This window comes from Leuciscus leuciscus (assembly GCF_965113295.1).
Source record: "Leuciscus leuciscus genome assembly, chromosome: 18".
Taxonomy (NCBI): Eukaryota; Metazoa; Chordata; class Actinopteri; order Cypriniformes; family Leuciscidae; genus Leuciscus; species Leuciscus leuciscus.
In genome coordinates, this window is record NC_138742.1 from 3,557,637 (window position 1) to 3,580,819 (window position 23,183).

At 41.7% G+C, this 23,183-nt stretch overlaps 2 protein-coding genes and 1 long non-coding RNA gene across 4 annotated transcripts in view; all 3 read left to right on the plus strand.

The window, feature by feature from the left end:
- Positions 1-4,540: 4,540 nt before the first annotated feature.
- On the plus strand, positions 4,541-9,693 carry LOC309481042. Its single transcript, XR_014199868.1, has 3 exons — positions 4,541-4,638; positions 9,360-9,440; positions 9,570-9,693. It is a non-coding gene; the product is annotated as an uncharacterized lncRNA (long non-coding RNA).
- Positions 9,694-12,502: 2,809 nt separating this feature from the next.
- The window catches only part of LOC309480895 (E3 ubiquitin-protein ligase TRIM39-like), a 78,352-nt gene continuing 67,671 nt past the window's right edge, over positions 12,503-23,183 (plus strand). The window contains exon 1 of the mRNA XM_082145600.1: positions 12,503-12,702. Coding sequence (XP_082001726.1) covers positions 12,585-12,702 — 118 coding nt within the window. The 5' untranslated portion in view covers positions 12,503-12,584. The remainder of the gene's footprint in view (positions 12,703-23,183) is intronic.
- The window catches only part of LOC309480963 (uncharacterized protein), a 76,314-nt gene continuing 70,388 nt past the window's right edge, over positions 17,258-23,183 (plus strand). Inside the window, exon 1 of one of the 2 annotated variants that reach the window (XM_082145733.1) lies at positions 17,258-17,525. The gene's annotated coding sequence lies outside the window, so the exon portion shown is untranslated. The remainder of the gene's footprint in view (positions 17,526-23,183) is intronic. The other variant, XM_082145734.1, reaches the window with a different exon arrangement.

A 23,183-nucleotide genomic window follows, 5' to 3' on the forward strand; every position in this document is an offset into this window, starting at 1 on the left:
CCATTGGATCTGATGTCACGAGGGGCCTCTCTCCATAGGCTGCTGCAGTTGCCACAGGGCAGATCAATGGGCGCGCGAGCCGTCTCGCCTATGTCTGCATGCTGCTGCAACGCGTTTTACATTATTTCAAAATTAAGGATAATTTTTGGCTTCAATATCTCGCGGAAAAGAGATTTTCCCCTAGCGTAAGATATTACGCAGTACGAGAGACCTCTCGTAAGAGAACTGAGTAGTAGGGGTTACCATCCTCTTTTTCCCGGACATATCCGGCCGCCGAGATTGTCCAAAATGTCCCGGATTCGGCTTTTGCTTTCTGCAGTCGCCATTCATTGTTTACATGAACACCTTTTGTTTCAATCTAACTGAATTCATTCCAATTGGAGAATCTGAATGTAGTGTTTACATGAACGCTAAACAAGTGATCGGTTGATGTGCGTTTTCAACATTGCTAAGAAAATTCCCGCTCCTCCGTGAGAGATAAGAGACCCGTGCGTCTCACTAATCACGCCACCGGCCTCGCGCCGTTCTCCCGCGCCCCTCAGCCTCGTTCTGCTCGCCACAGTAAACATAATGAATGGCGACTGTAGAACGCAAAAGCCGAATCCCTGACATTTTGGGCGATCTCGAAATCCCGTGCAGACTCGTCACGGAGACTCACTAGTAGCCTAGACTTGTTGTTTAACTGCGCTCTCTTACCGGTAGGCGTGGCTTGGGAGTGGCCTCCTAGGGCAGCGAAGCAAGTGCATTCTGGGAGTTGTTGTCTTTCATCAACATAAGCCAAAAATACATTTTCTGGCTTTTCTCAGTCTAGAAAGCTCCAAATTCAAAAATTATTTCACATTTCTTCTACATTGTGTCGGAGCTGAAACATTACAAGGACAAATTAAATCAATGTTGTCTCCGCCCATTTCCGTTGCCAAATGGGGGAAAAGGAAATGAGGTAATCGCATAAAAGGAGGAATTTTTAAACTGAAGGGGAGAGAGGAGAAAGTGTTGAAAGTAACGCGCAGAATGTTGTTATGAGTGCGCTTTGGAGGTGAGAACTGGAAAGCCAAACGCCATCTGGAAGTACCCAAACGAACGAACTGCTGGTAGCCGAACGCCATCTGAAAGTACCCAAACGTACAAACTGCAGATAGTTGGACGGTGGAATATTAAAGGAGAAGGAAGGTGTCTTTATACTTACCTAGGTGGCGGTGACGCAGTCCTCTGCGGGTGAACGCTGTGTCTTTGCTGGAGCAGATGCTGTAGAGTGGACCGCTCTCCATGGCAATGTCTTCAGCGCGGAGCGTTTAAAAAACCCGAGTGAGCTGTGTTAACGACCGTCAGGATCCTGTTGCTGTTTCCGTTTACCAACAGAAGTTCACCATTGCTGAAGGTTGGCTTTGGTGAATACGTGGCTGGTCTTTCCCCAAACACTCACACAATTCACTTCTGCACTTTCCACACCCGCCCTTTATCCAGGTTCCTCTCAAACTGAGCAGTGAGTAACATTTTTATTTTATTTTTTATTTTATTTTTTCTCGGTTGGCTTTTGTGGATTTTTTCCCCCCCAAAATAAAAATTGCCATTCTGATTTCTTGTTTGAAAAAAAAAAAAAAAATCTGATTCTGTGCCTGGAGAAATGAACTTTTGAATCTGTGGTCTTTGCAAAGTGAATTTTCCAGTATCGACCATTTCAAAGAGTTGTTATATTGTTTGGGTTTTGTTTGTCAGTGAGAACCACAACTGAGAATTTAAAGTGGGTGTTTTATTTATTTATTTTGTTCTTTTCTTGTGAGAAACACAGACATTTCTAAACTGAATTCTATGATTGTTGTGATTTATTTCTTTGAATTTGAGTTTATGTATGTAACTGGTGGCATTTAGGCTATCTGGGTTATTTTTCTTAAACTATTGACAGGGTTACCCCTGTCTGGCGCCCGAATTTATTAACTTTAAACCTTCAATTCAAATCATTGGTTTGAATTTTGAATTTATTATTGGGTCCACCTTTACAACATAAATGACCCATTTTAAATACACATTCATCTTTCCAGAGGTGAAGTATCCCTTTAAGCTGCTCTTTTGAACCAATAACAAAATCTCTCTGATAAGAGAGCATAGGATTTGAACTGAACGCTCAGATAACATCAGTTTGTCTAAATAATGATCCAGAGCCTCTGTGACTCACCAAGCAGAGTGTGACTAACTCAGAGGTTTAGAGTTGAACAGACAAGGGTCTAAAAATGTGTAGTTTTAGTTCACTACCACAGTGATTAATGAATGAACCTAAGTTATCACTTTAGCTTCTTAAGGTTCACACTGTGTCCGAAATTTTTGTATGCGTTTTTCGTATTCGTCATCCTTCAAATTCGTCACACACAGAAACCTTGCACACTGAGTCCGATGCGTATTAATTCATCCGTTGCGAAAAAATTCACAAAACAATAAAAAATTTAGTCTCCAAGCAGTGAGGATAATTTTGTTGTCCCGAGCGAATCACAGTTTCCTTTAGGATGTCAGTGGCTCAGTTTGATGCTTTGCTAGTGTAGCGTTGCGAGAGCAAGAGGATTGAGAAAGGTTTACCACACTTTTAACAGAAATGGCAATATACGATCGACTACGCCACCCCAGAAAACCAGGGAAATAGCCTTAAGGGCACACAGGTTCGTTTTGAGTGGGTGGGTGAGAGGACACGAGGCATATAAATAGAAAAATAGAGAAGTTTTATTTTCTTTGTCAATGTTGAACAAATAGTTAGAAATTCAAAGTTAAAACTCTTACACTGGCATATGGTATGATGAACACCATCAATTAGCATCTACTCATACACACAGTAAATAACCTCAATTTATAGAAACTCAACCAGGAGCAGAGGTATCTGGAGGTCCGGGCCAGCTGCCAAATTGGAAAACAAACCCGCCCAAATAATCTACTACAAATACCCACACGTGAAGGGTTAAATGCCAGAAGACACACAGCACTAGGTATGAACACACCACACAAATGGCAGCGTCGCCTTCACCCTCCAGAAACCCCCAGCTCCTGCAACAAAGACAAAATAAATAAAAACACAATACATGAACAATCCAAACGAATAAAACAAGTCAAATAATTCAAAGATCTAAACTACTTGACATAATTAGGACTCAGTACCACATAAGAACAAGTTGACATTGAAATAAACCAAATAATCAAACATACATACAAGATGCTTCAAACCGATGAAATTCTATAGACGGCGGCCAGAGGAGACAGCCAGCCAGCTCGCACAGTCAGACGAATTGCACAATCGATGTACGTGCAACAGAGACACAGCAGCTATAAGTTACTATCCTGATGGATGTCGAGACAAAACAGCGACGCAGTCGCAATTATACGCGATCACAGTTCAGCATTGATACTCGATTCTCACGAATAGCCCAAGAGACCCTCAGTTATGCAGGGGGGGCCTGCCGAGCAGAAAGATAATGTTAAAAACAGAAACAAATTATTAACACACAAAACTATCGTACATACCGCAGAATGATCCTGGCGCACAAACCGCTTCACAGTCGCGCACCATATTGCAGTACAGCAGCTCAGTCAAGAACACATGCTATCAATGACATGCTATCAATGCCACCGAAAACAAAATGTAAATAATCAGCCGCGGTCAATTTCTTCTTGTTATATAAAAAACGGCTACTCATACCTGTGAGGCGTGGGCAGCCAGCACAGAGCAGACGAGGAAGCCAGCTTGCAGACGAGGAAGCCAGCTTACAGTCCAAGCCTGCGGCAACCACGGATGACGTCACAAGGCCGATACCAAGACGCATGCCATGTGGCAAACACACATCCCTTATATCAAACAAGGGGCGGGGGCTTAAATTAAGCACAGGTGAATGAAATCCTCATTAGTGGATTCAGTCACCCTGCTACACTAGCGATACTGGAGCCGCATATAAAAAAAAAGACCACCAATTTATGTGAACAAATTGATCCTGGACAGTTCTGGATCTCGGCGTTTGCTTGTACGGTGGCTCTGAATTGTCAAAACACCTCTCAAAATGCTTGCTACAGATGCGAAAAAAGCAGAAAATTTAACCCGATCCGGATTTAATTTTTTATGACGGACGAATGTTTCGGAGGCAGTGTGTAAACGTGATTGACACAAGGTGGTTGCATTTAATTTTTAAAGTACAGGCGGTTACAAAATCCTCGCGTCCGCATAAAAAGTGAAGAATATTTTGGCCTTTAGCTCAATTCTCCTCAGACGGACCGTAAATTTTAAATTGTAGAGATTCGCACTTCAGGATAGTGACGTGTCCACTCGTACAGTGACAACAGTTTTATTAAAGCTAACAGATTATTATTATTATTATTATATGAAGGTCTTAGAAACTTTTTTAGTATGCTTTCATCGTTTTATTTTTTACTTTTAAATGCCATATTGGTTTACCCTTGTACAATATGCAGGAAAATCAATGAAGATTAATGACACACACTGCTCAATATTCATGAAATATGGGCGGAGCTTTATGACATCACTGCAGGCGAGTGAAAGACTTTCGTGAAGGTGAAACTATAACAGGTAAACTGAAAGCTTCTTCAGACAACAACCTTTTTATTCAAACACTCTGAAACTAGTGATTTACATCTGATATTCACTCACAGGTAAGTGACAGAAATGTAAGAGTTTAGTAGAGTTTACCGGAAAGCAGTATTATCAAAAGCAGTATGTTATTAAAAGTGCATTTGATTTGTGTATTTTCATGTCAGAATCCCAGAAACAGGAAGAACTTGAATAGATAGACAGAATGAACAAAGTCCAGTGAAAACTAGGCTTCTCCATAAAATGAGAATTGCATAATGTTTAGAAGATTTTTATATTATTTATTGGGTTATTTATCTGTAAAATAAATACTTTGCTGTGTTGTCTTTCATATATAGAAAGATCCTTTCTTGATGGTATTAAATGCTGTTGTTCTTCACTGTGGCTAGTAGAGACATAACTAGATTCTTTTACGATGCAGAAAGAGATGATAATCAAATACTTTGACATAAACAGCTGTTCATATTTACATTGATATGACAGATTTTATGAATACACTGGAATATGTCACTATCAGTGTTGTGCAAGTTACTTCCAAACTGTAATACATTATACATTACTTGTTACTGTTATTTAAAAGTAATTCTTTACCTTACAATATTACTGTCTCAGAATTGTAATGCGTTACATTACTCCTGTATTACTTTTGAGTTACTTTCACCAAAATAACGACATAAGTAGAACTTAACATTCTAAAATGACTAGGGCTATAACGATATGCGATATGAAACCGAAATTGCGACACTCAGATCCACGAACCTGTCGCGGTGTGAGAAGGCAGAATCGCAACACGTTCCTTCCCACACCCAGTGTCATCCTTCCCGTCCAGATCCAATGCTACCACATCTTTAAATTACTATTAGTATTATTTGAAGTTAACATTATAAAATACATAGACCTACACCACAAAACTAGTTGAGGATAAATTCTTTAAAATTGGGCAATTCCAGCGTTATGGACGTGACATTTGCAGTAAAAACTTGAAATATAAATTCTCAGAAAATGCATTTAATACCAATATATTGAAACGTCTGTTTATATATCCATAGGCTAATAAAGGAGTCGAGACATTAGAAAAATATCAGTCTAATCATGCGTTTTATATTTAATATGAGGGAATAGACATGCATGCATAGCCTGGTTCTACCAGACTCTCGTACATTTCATTTGTACAGAGAGTCTGGTCTCTCTCCATTGACAAGCGTTAACTTCTTTGAAGGCGGGTACTCTGTTGAAGTTTAAAACTATTGGATCTGCCCAGAGCCACTCTGGATCTGCCATAACCAATCGCTAACCTTTGGTCGTGACGTAACCCTACAACTCAAACTAGCGCACGACCTCAACGTCATCGTTCTCAGCCACTCCCTCTGTTCGCTGATTGGACCGCCAAAACAATGATCGGAGAAAACCAAAGAATACGCCACAATCCCAGACGTAGTACTGAAGGGAAATACAATTGAGTGGAAGTACGCAGGAGGGCGGAGCCAGGCTAATGCATGCATGCGTGACACAAAAAATCTTTAACTTTTAGGTAGCCAAATATTTTTTAGTAATTCTGTGAATTACACTAAGCAAACCAGAAGTAATACTACCCACCAGATGAAGAAGGGTTGGCTCTCCACAGAACATAATATATTCATTTTATTTTTCGTGTTCGCATTTATGAGGAAAAAACAATGTTACGGACGTGTCAGTTCCCAGTTACGGACGTGAGCGCTCTGAAAGCGGCACTAAAAGACTGCTTAAAAACTTTCACAGAGACCTCAAACAGAAAGCACAAAGCCTTTTTTTAAGTGAATTTCGTTTAGTATTAATTGTATCTTAATTTTAAGCAATGTTTCATCAACCAATTGCCTGGATTTAATAAATAGAAGCAGAGCCCGTCTACGGAGAGCCTTGGCACTTCCTATTAGCCCCATTGTATCGATCTTGGTTGCAGTTCCATTAGAATTCCACTGGAGGTGATCGCGGGCGAGCGCAGACTGAATGGGAGTCTATGGGGCTAGACCGCTAAATTTGTCTCTTTCACCCGATTGCCGTTGAGAAATCTCAGATTTGATTGTAGGTTTTGCAAGTTCAACATAGGTTATAGGTCGAAAGTTGAATGAACGAGTACTTATGTCCTTTCAATTTCTTACAGGTTGAGTTGTTGTTGCCCATAACACGCTAGCATTCTGCTAATGAACGCTGATTGGTCAGTGAAGGACTGATTACGACCAGAGATACCGCTTGATGGCATCGTGGCATCCGAAGCGGGACCAGAAACAAACAAAACAAAAACTCTTCTAGCACGTGTATTTACCTGTCAGCTGTGTTGTCGATGCCTCGAGAGAAAAGAAAGTGCAGAGCGCGAAAGCACCAAAGCGACTGAAGGATTGCGACCATTGACATTTTAAAAGACTTTTTAAAGCAAAGAAGTGACTCTAAAAAATCTTACTAGACAATCTTACTAGACAAAAAATTATATCCTGAGAAAAGTGGATTTTGATGGGTATAGCGCCATAGACCTCCATTCATTCTGCACTCGTCTGCGAGCGCCCCCGCATGGACAGAGACGTGTTACTGCAGCCAGTCCAGAAACCGGAAGTAACCAGAGAGTGCCAATTCTCTTCATATTAGACATTCTCTGATAGAAGTAAATATAGCAGACAAGAGATAATCAGGACACGGAGGCGCTGGCGCGTGAACTGGAGCTCGTCTCATAAATGAACTGAAACTCAGCTCCTACTTGCCTCACAGACATGTCTACTTTTAAACAGAACAATTCAAAACGAAAGAAAACAGATTGCTCTCTGCTTATATAATCCGTATGAAATGTGCATTTCTCTTTGGCGCTTTCACTACTGCGAAGATCGTGAGTCAGCATTGTCAACTTCATCTTTGCAGCCGACACTGACACAGAAAACACTTGTTTATTAATAAACAATTAAAATGTCTCCGTGCTATATTTGACAAATTCATAATCATAACTTTTGCCGGTTCTTTGTGACAGCTTTTAGGTGCTTTTATTGGCAGCGCCACCCTTCCATTTACATGAACGCGTCACCACCGCATCAAAAACATGATTGCGTGATGAAAACATGATGAAAAACACCACCTAAACATACAAACAGAGTAATGCGCATACGTCCATCTCGCGAATGTACAGTCTTCTTCTACCATATTCTCCCATTAGCCGCTTTTCCACTGGCCAGTGCGAGCATAGAGACCGAAATCATGCCTCGCGGCACTCCTGTAAAACCTGCCCTAAAGGGATAGTTCACCCAAAAATGAATATTCTGTCATCATTTACTCACCCTCAAGTTGTTTCAAACCTGTATGAATTATTTTTTTCTGCTGAACACAAAAGAAGATATTTGGAAAAATGTCGGTAACCAAACAGTTGATGGACCCCAATGACTTCCATAGTAGAAAAAAATAAAAATACTATGGAAGTCAATGGGGTCCATCAACTGTTTGGTTACAGACATTTTTCAAAATATCTTCTTTTGTGTTCAGCAGAAAAAAGAAAATCATACAGGTTTGAAACAACTTGAGGGTGAGTAAATGATGACAGAATTTTCATTTTTGGGTGAACTATCCCTTAAACACGCCTTTACTGGACTATGTCACACAATACAAGGTACACCAGCAAGAGGGAGATGAATGAAATAAATCGCCATACTATCAGAAGCTGTCATTTAGTCTTTATGTACAAACACCACACGCGGCTATTGACTGACCACGAACATGTACCGAGTAAAATATTACAAAAAAATGTATTAGTAATGCCTTACACTACTGCGTTACAGCAAAAAGTAATATGTTACTGTAATGCATTACTTTTGTAACGCGTTACTCTCAACACTGGTCACTATAATGATGCATTTTGTCCCCACTATCAGTGTTTGTATGACAATTACTTAAAAACAATTCCTTATAATCAATTTCATGTATTTCTCTGTGATATAGCAAGGCATTTTTTAAATGAAAATACACAAATTACCCAGAACTAGAAAGAATGATACGAGTTTGGTGGTATGGCCTAGCAGTTTAAGGCCAGGAATAACTGATGGAATAACACTTAGTTTCTATACTTAAGTTAGTTTTGAAGAATTATTACCTTCTCATGTAGCCTAAACTTTAGAGTAAAACTAGGGAAAAACCTTGTACTTTAGACTCATTACAGTCTCATTTAGACTTACAGTATAAGATAAGAAAGTCTATGATACCTGATAAAAAGCTATCTGTATTTCCATTCATCTCAATGGCAGTTGCTTGACATGTGCAGGACACCTAGAAATACACAACTTACCTGTTGTCATCTTTGTCCATGAGCACAGCGTCTATACTACAGTTTATACGTTGCATGGAAAGAAATATTTTGCCAGTATACATGACTACTTGTGAATTACTGAATGATACTTTTTGGCCATAAAATGGTGTAGTTACAGCATCTGCCAGCAGGGGCTACGTGGACTGTGCTAACCAACTAAACTTTTATCCTGTTTATCCAGGACTCACAACACTGTTTCTGTCGAGAGAAGAAGGTAAAGAGATACAGACAAAACACTTTAAACACACTGTGAAATGCATCCTAAATCAGCTAAAAGTTAATTTAGTAATTTTTTTTAAAATGAAATATGTTACCTTCAAAGCTGACAGACATGGACTAAAAGCCATATGTATAAAAGCCATTTAATTCATGGGGTCTAACATTTATTATTCAAATAAGAATTGTTTTGTCAGAAGATCGAACGCTAAATTCAGTGATAAATGTGTCTGTGTTTTTTTCTGTATCTAGAATCAGCTGGTTCAGACACAGACAGACGTTCATCAGATGATCTGGGACAGAATGAAGAAGATTCAAGAGATCAAACGCTCAGTGAGTGGAATTTATTTTATTTTATTTTTTTATCATTTGGCTTCTTGCACTTTGGGCCACATCTTATCACAAGCTTTGCGATCTTTTTTCGAGAAGTGTTGCTTGAACTGAATCTTCCTCTTTTTGCAGGATCTTGCCTGCTTTGATTGTTTCCTTACTTCGTCTCGGACCGTCCACTTTTCAAAATGGATGATTATTGGTCTGGGTGTCCTGTTGGTAGCAACATTGATCATCTTGCCTAAACAATATACCGTGAGTGTGCGAGAGTGTGTAAGTGCATTGGTTTAGGAATGAGTGGTTTGGTACTTGCGGTTAAGTGTGTCTTCAGCTGCTTCTTGAACAATGTGATGGTCTCAGCAGTTCGGTTGGAGGTTAAAATAAATAAACAAAATATTTAAATTAGGGGAAAACAAAAAGATAAAAAGAGCAGTAAAAGAATGTTTTTTTTTGTTGTTGTTACTGTTTGCAAATAATATATATATATATATTTTTTTTTTTACTATTCAGTCGTATTCATATACCTAATATGTTGAAAATGCAAAACGGAAAAAATCTAGTCTTCTAGTCTCCTCACAGTCAATGAATTACATAAATCACATAACTGAAAAATTCTATATAAATGTATAATAATAATTGGTTTGCATCACTTGATGATACTGTTGGTAATTTAACATTAAAACAGTGTCAGTGTTCTGTCACTTTGGTCTGTTTATTAGTGGTTTTGATGAGAGAACTCTGAAGCCTTGTTTATAGTTTCACCTGGCTCTGTCTCGCGAGCCTCCGCTGACTGCGCACGCGCTTCTCCCCAAACGGACGAGGCATTCATACTTGATGCGCTCGCCGTTGTAATATTCTTTGAAACGACAGGGTGCGACTCGGAGTAATTGTCCTCTAAACCATCAGGACGCAGCGGTGAGAAGTAAGATACACACTATTTAGTCATTTAGATGGCTAAATCCGAAATCGCCCCCTATACCCTCAAATAGGGCACTATTAAGAAGGGCATTATTTGCCATTTGTAGTTGTATCTGAAACCAAACGTTATCGAAAAGAATACTACAAAACACACTACAAAAGAATTGTGTAAAGCAGTAAACCTTGAGATTATTACTTGTGACATTAGAACAAAATATATGGATATGAGAACATATGAATAAAACTAAATTAAACAACAATCTCTTAAATATTTTCTTAAACATGGATCTTTGTTTTCATTAAAAAGGTTTATTTCTGTTATGGTAGGCTCATTATGTAAATGTAAGCATTAATTTGAACAAATTGGGTGTCTGATGGTAGACAACGTACCTGCTCGGATAGAATCAGCTCAAAGTCGTGCATCTTCGTAAGCGGAAAGTAATTTAAGTTAAGTTAAGTTACAAACAATGCCATGCACACCACCAACCGAAATGGGGTCTCGTGCACTTAACACACACGACCGCCCGCCCACACCGTGATTGTCATTTTTTGCACAGGAACTTTTGTGCTTGTGCGGACGCGACCAGTATGAACCAAGCTTGACACTGCTATTCTCTTGTCTTGTCATGGTGAGCCTGTGGTTCCCTTTCAGTCGGTCACTCCCGACGTCTCACGTTAGTGACCGATGAATAGGTATCTCGCTAGAGAGGCCAATCTACTTCGAGTGTAACTAAAACGAGCCAATGCACATCACAATGCGATATTTGCTATCAGCTGCGCTGCATCGTGGCACGAGCATATAATGAGCAGAAGGTGCATCGCATCTTAAGCTTATCGTTTCGGAGCCGAGCAGTTTATGTCTGCTCTCTACGGTGCTGCAGCGGGGCTGATTTCCTCTTTGTTTGTTTGCAAGTTCACTGAGCAAAAAGGCTGTTTTCACAGCTGGTCGGGTGCGCTGTGTGAGAGGGCGCCTTCAAAGAGTGAAACACACGACAGACTGCACTATTCCCTGTCTGAGTCGCTGCGGCTGTTCCCCTGCGTGCTTCAGCACTGAGAGAGTACTCTCTACAAGAGCTTACACAGGTTTGAGCTTGCGTCTTTATAAAGATGACATTAAACCAGTGTGTTTCTGGATGCGTTTGTTACCTGACACCAAGGGATGGTCACGATTGTTGTATCACGTGTCTGGGCTTCAAACACGCTCAAATAGTGTTCGTGGATGAGTCATGCACCCATTGCGGGAAGATGACCATCACAGAGTTGCGGTCGAGACTCCAATACCTCCAAAGAGGTGGGGTCCCCGTGTCTCTGCCTCAATCTAATCCTCCTCAGAGGTCCCCCGATGACCAGTTGTCGATCGCTGCATCGAACGATGAGCCAGACTTCTTTGGAGGTGACTATTCGGCTATGTTGCTTATTTCGGGAACCGTAGTATTGCCTGAGTCAGATCCAGAGATGATAGCTATGCTATCCGGGCCACTGAGAGGGTCGGGCTCAAGTGGAACCCACCACTGTGTTCCGAGCCCTTGAGGCTGGACGATTGGTTTCTAGGGTTGGTTCTCAGCGTCCCACCCCAGTACCTTTCTTTCCAGAGGTGCCTGAGGAACTTACTAGGTCGTGGACTTTTACTGTAATTCCTCCCCCCTCACCACCCTTGATGGTGCCTTTGAAGGGTTACACGTCGATTTTCCCTGTGGAATGGGCCATTGCTATGCAACTGTGCCCTAACTCCACCTGGCAGGGAAGCCTGTAAGCACTCGTTGGATTCAACCAGCAAGGCCGCCTCTGCCATACACACCATGGCGTTGTTGCAGGTCCATCAGGCCAAGGCACTGAAGGAACTGCATGAGGGTGGTCACGAGTTCGAGTTCTGCACGAACATCATACCGCAATGGACCTTGCGCTTCGCGCCACATCTGCTGTGCCCCACTGGTTCAGTTCACTGGCTCGGCTCCTCAGCGAAAACCTTAAGATGCGATGCACCTGCTACTCATTATATGCTCATGCGGCGATGTGCATTGGCTCGTTTTAGTTACACTTGAAGTAGATTGGCCTCTTTAGCGAGATTCCTATTCGTCGGTCACAAACGTGACATCGGGGGTGACCGACTGAAAGGGAATCACATGCTCACCATGACAAGACAAGAGAATAGCAGTGTCAAGCTTGGTTTATACTGAGATCTTCACTGATCTGATCCGCTCCTTTTAGAGATGTCAGTCTGAGCTGCTGATGATGGAGGAACAGCATAAAGCAGCAGAGAAACAGGCTGAAGATCTCATTAAAGAGCTGCAGCAGGAAAACACTGAGCTGAAGAGGAGAAACACTGAGCTGGAGCAGGAGCATGCAGGTCTGTTTATTAACCGCTAAAGCCCCAAAAGTTACGGACTGCAGCTTTAAAGAAGCATTATGTGACATACTTTAGTGACATATAAGGCACATTAAGTGAAACTGGCTCAATTATCATATCTTGTTTTGTGCAAATAATTAATTCCTTTGTCTTGGCAACATTAATTTCTAACTGGCTAAAGCAACACCATGTTTCAAGGGCCTTAATGTTAGTCAGATAGGCAGTATCAGCTGAGGGGTTTGTGTTCTCTAAGGCTGTGTCATCAGCATATTTAAACAATCTAAAGTGTTTCTCATTGATCAAAAAGTCATTTGTTAAAAGAGAAAAAAGAACAGGGGAGAGAACGCAGCGTTGTGGACCAATAACCCTGTATTAATATTGAGATCAATCAGCATTTTCAAGAGAATGTGTGTCTTCATTGAATTAAAAGCTGAGCAAAAATCTATGAATAAAACCCTGGCATATCCTTTATGATGCATAAGATGTTTAGCTGTATTAAGCAGGGTCAGCACAGAATCATCTGTCTCTCTGTGAACTGGAGTGGATCTAGTAAAGACGCCAAAGTGGAGGTCAAATGACTGGCCTTGTTATTGAGAGCTTGTTATTTGGGGAAATTTTCAGTTTTAGTTTTAGACAATATCTTCTGAATCTATCTATAAAAATTGTATATACAACGTAATACAATCGATCAATAGTCCAGTTTAAATGAGTGGGACAATCCACTTCAGGGAGCCCTATCATATTCGAGTGTCTACAGAACGAGCCAATGAACGTTGGCGTACGTGAATCACATCACGCGCCCCGCCCTGCAGCGCGGGTATAAACAGGAAGTGGGCTCACGCACTCATTGCCGAGCTTCTGTTTGACTTCAGCATCGTCTATCGCAGCATCGGAGGGGGAGCTTCGCTCCTCTGGAGATAAAGATTTGGTTGCGTTGCCCCCTTCGGGGAGTGTAGCGTTGCCCGAGTCCGATCCAGAGTGGGCAGCTATGCTTTCCCGGGCCACCGAGAAGGTCGGGCTTTAGTGGAACCCTCCACCACGTCCCAAACCTTCTCGGTTGGATGATTGGTTTCTCGAGGCGGGCAGCGACTTTCTTCCTGGAAGTGCACAAGGAGCTCACCAAGTCGTGGTCGGCGCTGTATAGTGCCAGACTACAGTCTGTTGGCTCCTCCCTCCTCACCACCATCGACGGCGTGGCAGCCAAGGGGTAGGTGGAACTCCCGCCAGTGGAGCGTGCTGTTGCGATGCAGCTGTGTCCAGCATCCACTTCCTCTTGGCGGGGGAATCCACGCCTCCTGTCCAAGGCCTGTAAGTTTTAGTCTTCGGTCTCACGCCGAAGGCTTACAAGGCCTGTGGACAGGCTGCTTCCGCCCTGCATGCTATGGCGCTCCTGCAGGTCCACCAGGCCCAGGCGCTCATGGACATGCACAAGGGCGGTTCTGACCCAGAGCTCCTCCGGGAGCTCCGTGCGGCAACTGACCTCGCCCTCCGGGCGAAAAAGGAAACCGCACGTTCCATCGATCAGTCGATGTCCACCTTGGTGTTCCAGGAGCGCCACCTTTGGCTCAACCTGGCCGATATGAGGGACACCGATATCCCTCAGTTCCTCTGTCCCAGGTTGGGTTATTCGGCGAAGCGGTCGAGAGCTTTGCCCAGCAGTTCTCGGCCTACCCAGAAGCAGACGGAGGCAATCCGACACATCCTGCCCCGGTGGACTGCTGCGGCCCCCAACCGTCCGCAGGCCGCAGAGCCTTCGTCTACTCATCGCCGAGGTCGGCCTCCTGCGGCGTCCTCAGCTCCCGCTAAGGGACACCCTCTTTTATCGCCAGTGAGCAGCAATGGCTGTGTCCCAGACGCACTGTCACCTCCGCACACTTACTCTGCCCCTCGAGGGAAGCAGGTACGTGTTGCACCACACACTCAGACCCCACTCCGGGTCGCTATGCCGTCCGCGTCGGGTTGAGTTTGTATTCTCAACTACCACAACGACTGGCTTATCCTCGCCCAGTCGAGAGAGCAGCACTCACCCCGGGCAGAGGATCTCTTTTCTCGGTATGGAGTTGGACTCGATCAACATGACAGTGCGCCTCACAGAGGCCCCTGTCCAGTCAGTGTTGAACTGCGTGAGCTCGCTCAGATGCAGGACAGCGGCACCACTGAAACTGTTTCAGAGGCTCCTGGGGCATATGGCATCTGCAGCAGCTGTAACGCCGCTCGGATTGCTTCATATTAGGCCGCTCCAACACTGGCTCCATGATCGAGTCCCGAGATGGGCGTGGCAGAGCAGCTCGTGTCAGGTCCCAGTGACCCCACACTATCGCCAAACTCTCAGCTTGTGGTCGGACCCTTCGTTCCTGCAGGCAGGTGTTCCCCTGGAACAAGTGTCCAGGCATTCTGTGGTCTCCACAGATGCCTCTGCCACCGGCTGTGGGGCCACGTACAACGGGCATGCAGCTTCAGGTCTGTGGACGGGGCCTCAACTGCATTGGCACATCAACTGCCTCGAGTTGTTAGCAGTACATCTTGCACTGAGCCGCTTAAAAACGTGGCTACTAGGAAGCATGTACTGGTCCGTACGGACAGCACTGCAACCGTTGCGTACATCAACCGCCAAGGTGGTCTACGCTCCCGCTGCATGTCACAACTCGCCCGCAATCTCCTCCTCTGGAGTCAGAAGCATCTGAGGTCGCTTCGTGCGTGCGCCTGCTTCCTGTTTATACCCGCGCTGCGGGGCGGGATGTGTGACGTAATTCACGCACGCCAACGTTCATTGGCTCTTTCTGTAGACACTCGGAGATGATAGGGCTCCCTGAAGTGATCCCAATTACGTCGTCACGATGACGTTACGTCTCCCGTTCCCTCCTTCAGAGAACGAGAGTTACATTAGTAACCGAGACGTTACTCTGTCTGAGGCTACATTAATCATTACATAGATTTAAATAGAAACCCTCATAAAAGCTTACTGAGATGAATATCTATGGGTTCAATATGCATCACATGACTAAACGTTTTGACAGTCCACACTACAACGCGAAAACTGCGTTTTCAGATGTATCCAATTTGGAGAGCGTTTTCAAAAAACTTTGTTTTCATTGCTTAAAGGCCAAAACAGAGAGGAAAAGATGTGTTTTAAAACGAAAATGTATTAGTGTGGACAAGACCTGAATTCACAATCATGTTCAGCTCTTAGCGTAAGTTCCTTACCGGACGCACGTTTGACAGGGTAATGATGGGCAAAGGAAACCTGATCTACACCTCTTTTTCCTCTCTTTCACCTCTTCAACAATCTGTAATGCCGGCGGATTGCATAACAATCCTCAAGGTTTACAGATGAAGAGCCGCCAGTAGGGCGTAGTGACAACAATTGAGGGCCCTTGTCCAGGCACGAATGTCATAAGGCAAAATAATATCATAGTAGTGTGAAATTCATGGCAGAATACAGGGTAAAATACTGTTTCCAGCAAGTGTAATTCACATCAAACCAAAATAACTGTTCAAAACAAACTTAAGATCTCACACGAGCAAACAAAACGCACGCGGTGAACACAGAGATCCCGTCACTGACACACAACCAGAAGTCTGACTATATAAAATAAACTGTCTAAAAGGGTACCTCACCTCACAAGGACAATATAGACAGCAAAAATAACACTTCTTTTTACACTGAATAATAATTATTACAGCTTTAATAAAAATACAACTTGACATTTCTGCTTTTAAACCCTCTGTTATGATTGTCTCATAGACCTCCATCGTACGTATACTTACTGCAATAACATTCTGCATTTTGTTTTACAAACTGATGGATGATCAACATTTCCATGATGCTGCCAGTAGAGAGAAACTCACTGTTAACCTGAAATTACTGCTATAAATAATTCATCATTATATTGTCATCTGTGTCCACAGGGTTGAAGTTTGTGCAGCAGTTTGCAGGTACAGTGTGATTGAAACCAATACACTCACAGTGTACACATGAAAATGTTTTGTTCTGAAGTTGATTGATAATGTCTGATCTCTCTCAGTGGATGTGACTCTGGATCCTGATACAGCGGATCCATTTCTCATCTTGTCTGATGATGGAAAACAAGTCGGTTATGGAGACGTTTGGCAGGACGTCCCAGAAAACCCAAAGAGATTTGATATGGATTGTGTTCTGGCAAAGGAGGGATTCAGTTCAGGGAGATTTTACTATGAGGTGCAGGTGAAGGGAAAGACTCAGTGGAGGTCAGGAGTGGCCAGAGAATCCATTAACAGGGAGGCGATCACACTGAGTCCTGAGGATGGAGTCTGGATTCTGTTGCTGACTAATGAAAATGATTATGTAGTTTTTGATAGTTCATTACTCTCATTATCTCTGAGAGTGAAACCTGAGAAGGTTGGTGTGTTTGTGGATTATGAGGAGGGTCTGGTCTCTTTTTATGACGTGGAGTCCAGATCTCATATCTACTCTTTCACTGGTCAGACTTTCACGGAGAAACTCTATCCATATTTCCACCCAGGGTTTAATGAAAAAGGTAAAAACTCAAACCCACTGATCATCACTCCTGTCAGATGAAACAAACAAAATAACATAAAATCTCAAAAGATTAACTATGGATGCGCTGTTTTTAGAATATGTAAATAAAAAAACAAAAAAGAATTTGCACTAACCACAATCAAGAAGTTTTTACTTACAATTATTAAGAAAATGAATATTATATGGTGAAATTCTACAAAATGCTGAATTTACAAACTTTCCAGTGTTTCTACAAACATTTCTGAAGCCATTTTCTCTCTCTTCTCTCCAGCTGTTAACATTGAATTACTTGTGAAATGTTAAGGTTTTTGTGAAATGTTGAGGTTCTTGGTTCATGTAAATAAAGACAAATGTTCAATTCTATAACTGATAGGGGAGAGCGGGGCACAAACTAACACCTTTTGACTTTCTCAGTTTGTGTAAATCCACTTGGGGTTCAGAGAATAATTTTTTTCCCACATTAATTTCACAAATTATAAAATTATGTGGCTTTGTTTCATTAATACAGTGTATTTTATTTTTTCTTGATTTACCCCGAAAGAATGGAAGTGAAATGTGACAACATGCCCCATCGGTGGGGTACATTGTAACATGACCATATGACAGATTAGCCTGGTAATACCAAACTCTGCTACTTCGCTTTGCTTCGTAGACAGAGTCTGGAATGGCATAATAGAGAAGTGTTTTCTCTCTCGCGGGGGGGCGCTTGTCTGAAGTTTAAAATCATTGGTTACCCGTAAGCCAATCACATAATGTTTGGTTATGGCGTGTGTTATGCGCATGCTCAGCCGCATCTAACTTCCACTGTAAACACACATATGATGCGAAAACAAAAACCATCGAGCGAAACACCGGAGTGAACATGGCTGTGAACGACTTCTGCAGATTATGTGAAGTAAATCTATGCATCCACGGTACAATCAGCGTCTACGTCACGGCTCTCAGCCCGCCCTCTGTTCGTTGATTGGCCCGGCTGTTTTCAGGCCGGAGGAAAACGGAAAGCTATGACGCTGTCTCAGACTGAGTACAGAAGCGAAATGAAATTGAGCGGAAGTACGAAGTCTGACGTAGTCAGGCTAATGACAGATTACAATTTTATCTAATCAAGAAAATTGACAAGACAATCTAAAATATTTTGTCTATACAATACAATTATTAACTTTTTCATATAAAATAATGGCATTTTTTAAATAATTAAAAAAAATTTTTTTGAGTTTGACAAAAAAAACGAACAAAAAAACAACAACATACAGCTATACAGCATAGTTTAATTTCTGAACACTGACTCTGTCTTTATTCACCTTTTTCTCATGGTTTCTCAATAGAATTAATAAAAGTATAGAATAGCGTAGTTCTACTAGTAACTCATTGTAACGCAGTGTGACAACATGCCCCACCTGCGCAACTGGGATTTAAACCCGGCTAGTGAAACACTTCGAAATTTCAATGGTTCACCGCTGGGGCCGATGGTCTCTGTCAACCCATGAATCATGAGAACCAATGAACAAGTGTCTTTGGGGTTTACCTGATATTGTGTCAGTTTTAGACATTTGTAGACATTTTAATTAGACCGTATAATTAAAACGAATAATGGTAGTTAATAGTCTCTTATTGGCCTGTTTAGCGGAGCCATTCATAGAACAAACCCTTACAATTAATAAAAGAACATATAGACATTTGTAATCTTATTAGATGATTGCATTTGAAAGATTTTACTCTAGATTTGTAAAAGGTGTTTTTATGCATGTTTGGCCTGAGTTTTTGTTCCATTTACACTGTTCTGACCACTAGGAGTCACCGTGGAGACAGGTGTCGGATTGTTTCGAAGCCTCGACACACACAATACGGCACATTTGCTTCTGTTTCAGTGTTTCACGAAGCCTCGATCTGTCCACCACTAAATAAATAAATAAAAACTACCCCTGAGGGAAACCAAGAGCAAGACTAGACAGGATCACGACTTAGGCAGGGTCAGGACACATGATGACAAACTCTCACAGGACTGCAAACACAAGGAGAACAAATAGGGAGCAAACAAGGCAGGTAATGAAAAAGGACAGGTGGGGCAAATTAACCAAATAATCAGGTAACAAGATGGCCAGGGTTAGACAATCGACAGGAGAGCACATGGCTTGTCATGTGTTTTCTTGTGCCATGTGCTCACAACAAACATGACAAAAACACAAGCACACGACCAGTAAAAACAAATCACAAGGCCATGTGCTCACACAAACACAGGCAGCTAATGAGAACTCACAAGCCACGTGTTCACACAGAACATGACAACAGCCAGAGTAAAACACAAGCTGCGTGCTAAACAGCACAAGACAAAACACAACATGAAAGCACGAGGCCGATGTAAACACGAACAACACACAACAGAACACAACAACATGGCCCGAGCGAACTCGAAACCGTACACTCACACGACAAGCACGAGAACAAGCGAAATCTCATCCTGTGCGCTCACAACAGAAAACAAACATGCGGAGCAGGGCCGTTTGTAGGCATAGACAATCTATGGCGACATCAGCTGGAAGCGCACCAATGAGCGCATGTCTGGCACTTTAGCAGGCGTGTGTGTAAAGTGTGTCACAGCCACCCTGAAATATGATTGCCACCCCCCACTAGTTCTCCCAACACTATTGGGCCAGAGTCCTGTCAATCTGACAATTGCTATATGCCATTGGATCAGAGAACAGTCAATTACTGTCTGACTGTTGCATGTAAAGTTTGCGTTTGAAGCGCTCAACAACACCATTAGATCACAGAGCTCGGTCAATGCTTTGGCAAGGTAAAGCTTTGTTTTTTTTAAAGTGTGCTGGTATATTTGGACTCTATAAAGCATTCATCTCTTCCTTGCACCTTCAAAAGGTGTGCGTTTCTGTGATTTGTAATTGTCCCATATAAAACTTTAACGGCCATGGTGTAATAAAATGTGCTAATTAACAGCATTAATACATCCTTTATTAAACCGCTTTGTCGAATTGAATGCATCTTTACAGATGGCCTCAAAATGCTGACTCGATTCATTCGTTCTAATAGTGCTTAATGTGAGCAGTGTCATACAGAGGGCGTAGTGTCATGTTATTTAAAGGGGAAGTTAATACAAGTGGTCCTGAAATGAATAACAGAAATACTAATGTTGTACAGTAATGTAGCTACTTCAGACTAGGGTTGTAGTCAAGACCACCTTTGTCGAGTCCAAGACAAGTCCAAGACCAGGACTAGTCAAGTCCAAGTCAAGACCAAGTCCAAAGAGGTTCGAGTCCAAGACAAGACCGAGTCCAAAAAGTTCAGGACAGGAAAAAAAAAGTCTGCTAAAAAATAGAGCCTATAGAAATTAAATCATTATGTAATAATGAATGATTTTAATTTGATTTAAAATAATTGACTAATTCAAAGAACAACCAAAAAAATAATTATACAGGCCTAAAGGAGCACACACATTCGTTTCGACTGTCTGATCAGCCTCACATTCTGTTCCTGTCAATCATACACGCGATGTCAACCAATTAAACTGCATGAGGGAGGGCCGAGCCAACTCACACACACACACACACACACACACTAGAGATGCGGATAAACCGCGGATCGGGCGGATGACGTGACAAAAAATAACGTAATTAAATTCGGGCGGGTGGCGGTTGAACCAATCAAATGAAAAAAGTTTGCCACTAAGCAAACCTGCAAGCTATGAGCCCAGCTGTCAGTACTACTGGAGGAAGCCTAAACGTCTCGTAGATGAGACTGCCTGGGGTGTTTTGTTTCGATATTAGCTATATTTTAAAACAGCCAGTCATTGAGCCTACCACTCGTGGAATAGGCATTTAAAAGTGAGGCAGATTATGGAATGATATGATTCAGAAATTACATCGGGCAATGTTCAGATGTCATTCAGCGAGATGTTCAGAAGAACGCAAGAGCTAAACTTCTACAAGCTCAATAACATCCACATCAAAAAACAAAACAATAAAACAAACAAAAAAAGTACGAAAAAAAGTCGGAAAGCAGGCTAGTTTTCGGGTTTTTTTTATTTTTTTATTTTTTTTTTATTTTTTTTATTTTTTTTGAAAAACAAAAGGGACAGTACATATTAATGAACATTTTCGCAAATGTAAATATGTCAGATTATAGCCTTAGGCTAATTTCCATCTGCAGACCCCCTGGCAGGTTGGTGTTACACACAAATTAATAAATACATACAGATACACTATACACTACACTACAAATAAGGACAAGAACAGTGATCACATCATGTTAGAACAAACAATAACAACAAGAGTGGACAACAAAGGACAATTTCGCACATGCCCTGACTGACCTGATATTGCACTCACCCGCATTACACTGACCCCTATTGCACAACCCATGTTATACTAACTTTTATTGCACGACCCGTATTACACTGATAATTGTATCACTTTTTGTAATGCACTAACTCTGTTTTACATCTGATATATAATGATTAACTAAACATGATCACATATTTGTGTGTCCCTCAGCCACACTTTTAAATGACTCCTAAAGGTAGGAAGACTTGTGCTTTCCCTCATTGACAGTGGAATACTATTCCAGAAGCTCACTCCCTGATATGACAGGACATTCTGTGAAAAGGCGGTCCGCCTAAATGCCAAGTTACAATCACCTCTCATAGTGGCTCTAGTCACCCGAGACCCGGCAACACTGCTAGACTTTTGTTTAATAAAATCACTTAATGGTGGAGGCGCCAGACCATGTATAACCTTGTAGATTAGACAGGCTGATTTAAATAATTTGAAATTAGCAAAATTTAAAAACTTATATTTATCTAAAATTTGACAATGGTGATATGACGAAGGTTTCTTGTCTAATATTTTCAATGCTCTTTTGTAGCATACTTCAATTGGCCCAATAGCAGCATGACTCGTATAGGACCAACTTGTGATACAGTACTCAATATGAGCCAGTATCATAGAGTGCAGGAATGTAATTGCTGCTGTATCCGTTAATGATGTACGAATATGTCTAAAGTTCCGTATATTAACATTTACAGTTTTCACTACTTTTTTAACGTGTTTTTTAAAGGATAATTTCGAGTCTATTACCACTCCCAAATACTTAAATTCCTCAACATTAAGCAATTCTTGTCCACCCAAGCGAACTTTTACTGCGGCCACGGTTGTTTTAGGTTTACTAAAAAACATTGATACAGTCTTTTTAACATTAAGGCACAGGCATGAATCATTCAGCCATTTTTGTAAGTCATTTAATGCTAATGAAAGCTGATGGGCTGCATCATCAGCACTTTTTGCTTGTGTAAAAATTACCGTATCGTCTGCGTACATAATCGTGTCCACATTTTTGCACACATTGGGCAAGTTATTTACATAAAGTGAAAATAGCAGGGGTCCTAAAATTGATCCCTGAGGGACACCTTGCGTATAGTGAAGGTAGGGTGACTTACTATTCTTTATTTGCACGCATTGTTTTCTTTCTGACAGATAAGACTCTATCCATTTAACGGTTTGATTGCTGAAGTTAAATGTTGACAGTCTAGACAAGAGCTTAAGGTGATTCACAGTATCAAACGCACGCTTAAAATCAACAAAAACAGCCGCAACATAACTGTTTTTGTCTAGATAAGACTTCACCTTCTCAACAAAAACACAGACAGCCGTTTCAGTTGAGTGAAGAGATCGAAATCCGAATTGCATAGGGTGCAAACCCGGATTAGAATCATTAAGATGTGCAACAATAGAGTTAGCAACCCACTTTTCTGCTATCTTTGAGAAGATAGGGAGTATGCTAATAGGTCGATAATTAGCAGGGTCTAATTTATCACCCGATTTATATATTGGTATGACATTTGCCACCTTCCAACTCAAAGGGACTACTGCCTGAGTGAATGATAAATTAATCAGATGGGTCACAGGCACCAAGATACAAGATTTGTAATGCTTCAAAAAATTGGTATCAAATC